The 6609-nt window shown below is 45.3% G+C and overlaps 1 protein-coding gene across 2 annotated transcripts; it reads left to right on the top strand.

Moving 5' to 3' along the window:
• The first annotated feature begins 1045 nt into the window (after positions 1–1045).
• LOC122242552 (uncharacterized) lies at positions 1046–5318 on the top strand. Of its 2 annotated transcripts, none has more exons than XM_086550126.1 (5): positions 1046–1210; positions 1678–1863; positions 4018–4102; positions 4549–4631; positions 4843–5318. In XM_086550126.1, exons 2-5 carry the CDS (start codon positions 1837–1839, stop codon positions 4975–4977), a joined length of 330 nt encoding a protein of 109 aa, XP_086406252.1. In that variant the 5' UTR covers positions 1046–1210; positions 1678–1836; the 3' UTR covers positions 4978–5318. The 2 variants fall into 2 exon arrangements, with proteins under 2 accessions (XP_086406252.1, XP_042855787.2); XM_042999853.2 differs by having other exon boundaries at positions 1695–1863.
• Positions 5319–6609: the final 1291 nt, after the last annotated feature.

Below are 6609 nucleotides of genomic sequence, written 5' to 3' on the forward strand. Positions count from 1 at the left end.
CTGTATGAGTGTGAAATTACAAAACGCGGCGTGGGAAATGGTTACAATGAAGAGACAAAAGCGAAGGAGACGGAGCGGACGATCCACCAAGGGAGTGGAACAACGGAGCTGCTCGTCCCCTCGGCTGCTCTAAGACATAATAGTTAGCTTCTTCAGAGCCAGGACGTAACGAGCGGCCTAAGGAGAAATAGACGTGGGGATTGGGAATAAATGAAGGAGATAGTTGACCGACACTAATCTGTTCGGGAAATCAGCGTTCGGGAGCGCTTCTAGTGGTCTGGGAGGTCGGCCACGAGCTTACCTTCGAATATTCTCCCAAAGGGAACGGGCGGAGAGCAATGAGACACAAAAAAGGATATCGGTTTTGGACTTCCCAACTTCTGCAGCATATCTTCTAATTGTCCTATCGTCTCTGTATCATCTAGTACCATTCTGCCCTAGGCCTAGAAAATGGTGCGTGGTATTTATATATATATAATATATATATAATATATATATATATATATATAAATATCATATATTATACATATTTTATATATATATCTACATATAATAATATAATAATTATGTGTGGTGAGTGGGTTGTGTTGGTGTGTGGGTTGTGTGTGGTGTTGGTGTGTAAAATCGGATAATATATATATATATATATATATATATATATATATTTATTTATTTATTTATTTAATTATATCGCACACACAGCGATAAGATAATCATCTAGGACGTAAACCAGCAAAACTTTCTTTACATATGCGGCTGTGGTATTGATAAATAAAAATGCATGTAACGGATCACAACCACAGGGAAAAGAATACACACTTGCAATTACTCGACATATAACAAAACTCAAAAGCAAACCCCAAAAGAATCTTTCCCTCCAGTGCAGTCCTCGGACAAAACAAGACCATCACCCGTTTCCCAAAGAGCAATTACACCAAACAGGCAGTCAGTCAAGATTTTTGTTCCTTTACCTGTTGTGAATGTAAACAATAGCGGCTGAGCAAAGACAGCAAGAGAGATCTCGCTGTTGTTTTCTTTGAGTGTGACTGGAAGGTCGGGAGGGTCGCAGCGGAGGTTAAGCGTGTGAACTGGCAACGCGATGTGAACTGTTTACTTATTTGGCCTTAAACTGTTGCTGTTGATCCTTCGTCTGATTTGGATACACTTGTTCGTCACTTGTTTTTTCTTTTTTGGTTGAGCGATATGATTGGTAAGGTTGTTTCGCTTTAGATGTTGTGTTTTTTTTGTGGCTGATTAGGTTGATCGAGTTGATATTGAATTGCGTCATTTGTGTGTGGGTGTTTGTTTAATCAGCTTGATTGAGTTTATAGTGAGTTTTGGTCCTGTGTTCAAATTAAGTAACTATGGCGGGGTAAATTGAAATATATTAAGTGATTAATACTGATTTGAAGTCAATAATAAGATGTGTATGCTCTCTTTAATTTCTTATTATAATCTGGGTATATCGGTTGATCGAATGTTCGATTATATTCGCTTTGATGATATTTACATGACTAGTTTTTTATTTTCTTCAAATTTTGTAATTAAATTCAGTATTGCTTTATTAGTGCTGTTGATAGGTTTCACTATAAAAATAATGTACAAAATGAATCTTTTAGTTTATGAATATTGCTGGATGTCTGGACAAATTACTATTATCATTTTAATGATCCCCAGTCTCAATAAACCCACAGCTTCTGAACGCCAACTAAGGGTCATGTTCCTGATAATGATTTGGGCAGGAAAAGCGCTGGGAGGCCGTATGAACATGCAGCATGACGAAAATGAACTTTACGTGGAAGACAACTTGATAAAGCCCGTATCCCCGTACCTTACATGTATCCGACAAGTGAAAAGAAAGAGGTGTTACTTTATAGATGTAGTCATGTTACGATTAGGTTATGATGATGTACTAGATGGGTTTTTTTTCTTCATATTATTTCCCTTTATGTCTTTCTTCTTCGCGGTTTGATTTTCTTTCCTCTCTCTTGTCGTATTAACAACTATTCCATCCTTCCTTCCCATAGTTTTTTCTTCTTATTTACTTTCTTCTTCTCTGTCCCTGGTTCTAACCATCTTCCATCCTTCTTTTATCTCCCTTTCATGTTCCTCTTTCTTATATCCTCCTATTCTTTCTCTTTTTATTTTTTCTTTTCTCCCAAAACCACCCCTCCCTTCCCACCTCTCCCATCCTTTTCTTCCTCCTCTCCCAACCTTATCTACACCACTCACCAACCCATATCTTCCTTTTCCTCCTCACCCCCCCCTCCTTTCCCATCCTCCCCCCCCTCCTACCCCCATCCTCCCTTCCACACCCCCAATCCTTCCCTTCCTCCCCCCCCATCCATCCCTTCCACCCCCCATCCTTCCCATCCACCCCCAACAAACCATCCACCCACCCTCCCACTCTTCTTTTCCCTTCCCTACCGCCCTTCCCCTAAACCTCCCTTCTCGCCTCCAACACTATTATTTACCCTCCCTCTCTTCCTCTCCTTGTCCATCCCCCTCCCCCTATTTCTCTCGCTCACGCTCCCCTTCCCTCCATCCCTCTTTCTTTGTTTTCTTTCCCTCCCCCTCTCTCCCTCTCCCTCTCCTTCCCCCTCTCCCTCTCCCTCTCCTTCCCCCTCTCCCTCTCTCCCTCTCCCTCTCCTTCCCCCTCTCCCTCTCTCCCTCTCTCCCTCTCCCTCTCCTTCCCCCTCTCCCTCTCTCCCTCTCCCTCTCCCTCTCCCTCTCCTTCCCTCTCTCCCTCCCCCTCCCCCTCTCTCCCTCCCCCTCTCTCTCTCTCCCTCCCTTCCCGTCTCTCCTCCTTCTCCCCCCTTCTCCCTCTCTCTCTCCCCCTCTCTCCCTTCTTCCTCTCCCTCTCTCCTCCCCTCTCTCCTTCTCCCTCCCCTCTCTCCTTCTCTTCCCCTCCCCCTCTCTCCCTCCCCCTCTCCCCTCCCCCTCCCTTCCCTCATCCCTCTCTCATTCTCCCTCCCCCCTCACTCGTCTCCTTCTTCTTCCCCTCCCCCTCTCCCCTTCTCCTTCCCCCTCCCCTCTCCCTCTCTCCTTCTCCCTCCCCCTCTCTCGTTCTCCTTCTCCCTCCCCCTCTCTCGTTCTCCTTCTCCCTCCCCCTCTCTCGTTCTCCTTCTCCCTCCCCCTCTCTCGGTCTCCTTCTCCCTCCCCCTCTCTCTTTCTCCCTCCCCCCTCTCTCCTCCTCCTTCTCCCTCCCCCTCTCCTCCTCCCTCCCCCTCTCCTCCTCCCTCCCCCTCTCTCCTTCTCCTTCTCCCTCCCCCTTTCTCCTTCTCCCTCCCCCTCTCTCCTCCTTCTCCCTCCCCCTCTCTCCTTATCCTTCCCCCTCCCCCTCTCTCCTTATCCCTCCCCCTCCCCCTCTCTCCTTATCCCTCCCCCTCCCCCTCTCTCCTCCCTCTCCCTCGCTCTCTCTCCTCCCTCTCCCTCCCTTCCCCTCCTCTCCCCCCCCTCTCCCTCCCCCCTCTCTCCCTCCCCCTCTCTCCTCCCTCTCCCTCCCCCCTCTCTCCCTCCCCCCTCTCTCCCTCCCCTCTTTCCCTCTCCCCCTCTCCCTCCCCTTCCCCCTCTCTCCCTCTCGCTCCCCTTCATTGTATTTTAGGGATTCAGTGTGTCTTTGTATTTTATTGTATTTTGAATTGAACACAAGCCTCTTTGGAAAGCATGCCTCTGATCTAGAAGATTGTAATTTTACATATCTCCCCCCTCTCTCTAACTCTCTTCCTCCTCTCTACCCATCCCCCTCTCTCCCTTTCTACCACTCTCTCTAACGATCCCTCCACTTTCTCTCCTCCCTCCCTCCCTCCCTCCCTCGCTCCCTCCTTCGCTCCCTCCCTCACTCCATCGCTCCCTCCCTTTCTACTTCCCTCGCACCCTCCCTCCCTCCCTCCTTCCCTCGCACCCTCCTTCGCTCCCTCCTTCGCTCCCTCCTTCGCTCCCTCCTTCGCTCCCTCTCTCCCCATCGCACACCTGCACGGTATACCCCTTCCCCCTATTGACAAACCGCTCTTTCAGGACCAGCGTTGGGTGAGCCAAGTTCGTCCTCCAGCCAAGAGCAAGAGCAGCAACCTCGTCCTCAGCCTCGTGTCAACACTGTTGGGTGAATATCTTTATCGTTTTATTTGAGTATCTTTGTTTTCGTCAGATTGGACTTCCTTTTATCTTTCTTTTTTAATTTTTGGTGGTCTCACTTCGCCAAGTTATTAGGGTTATTTTCATCCTTATTGCTCTACTTACAGTTCTTATTACTGTGCATTCTTATCGTGATTGTCAATGTCATTGTAGATGATAAGATTATTATTGCTATCGTCATTGTCATTATTTAAATGTTACCATCATTGAAGTATCAATACTTAATAGCTTAATAACAAGATAAGTGCTACCATGGTCATTATAATTACTAGTGTTACTATGATCGTCATGATCGTAATCATTACCATTATTTTCAGCGTAATTAATCTAGTGCTTTAGCTAGTGTTTGTTGGAAGCGAGATCAAGAGGTAACGAAGGAATGGGCTTTTGAGAGCTGAATTATTTCCTTTGCAGGAGCCATTCAGTCTGAGCAGTGCCTGGAGCGCCTGTTGTGCGAGCTGGGCTGGAGCCTGAGCGAGGTGGAGGCGGCGAGGGTGGTAAGCTTACTCTAGTCCTGTATTTACCAACCTACTCCTCTGTACAGGCGTGGACCGTCTTTGATACGTTTGATTATATTATCATATCATGGTATTACTTTATTAATCTAGGGTAAAATATGATTTTTTTTTTTTTTTTTTTTTTTTTTTTTTTTTTGTCTAAAACATCAGTTGAGGTAAAATAACCAAGTCATCCTGTACCTGACGTTAGGTGGTGCAGCTGGCGGGCGTATACGTGCCGCCCGAGCACGCCCACCTCCTCGCTGCCCTGAGGGACGCCGTGTTGCGGATCGCCTCCTGCAGCCAGTACCGCTGTGGCAAGCTGCCTTCCCGCGATGAACTGTAGGGCACGGCGATGAAATCTCTCGCTGGCCCTTTTTTCCTTCATTTTTCTTCTGAAAATCCTTTGACCTTTGCTTTTGTATCCGTTTATCTCCGAAGGAAAGTCTTCGACGCCCAGCTGACATGACGTCATCTTGCGTTCGTTTTTTTTCTGTTTATTTTGGATTTGGTATTTAGTAATTATTCCTCTTTTACTATGTATGCGAAGGAATCTCTTTTAATGTTTTATCTTATTCACAATATCACCATTTTTCTTTTAACTGTGTAGTTTCAGAAATGAACATGCCATATTTATAGATATTTTAGATACAGTCGATTGCAAAAAATATATATAATTTTCCTAAATTTGTATATCAATACCCTAAATACTTCCTTTAGTGATTGATTACTTAATATTAAGCCATAATATCAATCCTAGCAAAATATCCCTAAACTTGAAACGGATCACACAACATATGATGAAAAAACGTCACCCATGATGAAACACCACGTGGATATGTAAAATGCACTTATTATGATACATCTTTCTCCTCGCATTCGCTTGACAAAATACCCTATTAAGAGCTCCATAACAGCTAATTGCTTCCCTTTGCACGGACTCCAAAACATCCTTCAAGTCGGAGGTGACAACGGATTAATCGTGAGCACCATGCTTCCTTGGTCATAAGCGAGCGCCGTCTGTGCTTCCTGTGAGAGACTAATTGCTCTCTGTTTGTGGCTAAATGGTGATTTTAAAAGGCCCGTGTCAACGATTAAGGTGACCTTACCTCGCAGCTCCACAACACGTGGACACGCGGTAACCCCGAATTAGAAAGTTACCGCAGGGTCGAATGGGTGAGGTACATAGGTACCATGGAAGTCAGGAGAAGGTTTAGGAGTTCCCTAATCCGCGCTCTGACCACCAAGCCGGTCGAACTGAACCGCCGTCCTGGTTTGCCGAGAGGATTTCCTTTCAACATGCCTTGTATATCCTCAAAAATGCTGTTTTTAACTAAAGTTTTAAAATGTATGAAATAATATTTTTTTAAAAGTAATTTCTTTATAACTTAGTAGTTTGCAGTATATATATACCTCTATTTCTTGAAATACTTTGCTCCAATTAATCTTGATCCGCCTTAAAAATTCACGCTAGAATATATGATACAGAACCAAATAAAAACGACATCCACACCCAACGTAGAGTCCACTGTAATTTATTGTTTGTCTTTTGTCCCATCAGGAATTTGCCAGACGCTTAATTTTTGCATTTTGATATCCTTTCCCCAATATTCCTGAATCATCGTAGCTTCAACGAGCCAAGTCTATGTAACCTTTCCTTTGTGGGTTGGGAGATTTGACCACCAACGACTGCCCACGCCCACGCCGACCCGTTATTACATGAGGTTCACTCCCGCAGAAATTCCGAACATTATTGGTTTTCAGCAGATACGTATTCTCTTCTTCCTCATTTGCATCTATTCTTTTCTTCTCTAACTCTTTCTTTGTATATTTATCTCCGCTCTTTCGCTCTCTCTTTCCCTCCTCTCTCTCTCCTTCTCTTTCTCTCTTTCTTTCGCTCGCTCTCTCTCTTGCTCTCTCGCTTGCTCTCTCGCTCTCTCGCTCTCTCTCTCGCTCTCTCTCGCTCTCTCTCTCGCTC

The sequence above is a fragment of the Penaeus japonicus genome, unplaced genomic scaffold (genome assembly GCF_977035675.1).
Source record: "Penaeus japonicus unplaced genomic scaffold, GWHDUDI00000001_assembly GWHDUDI00000023, whole genome shotgun sequence".
NCBI classification, from domain to species: Eukaryota; Metazoa; Arthropoda; class Malacostraca; order Decapoda; family Penaeidae; genus Penaeus; species Penaeus japonicus.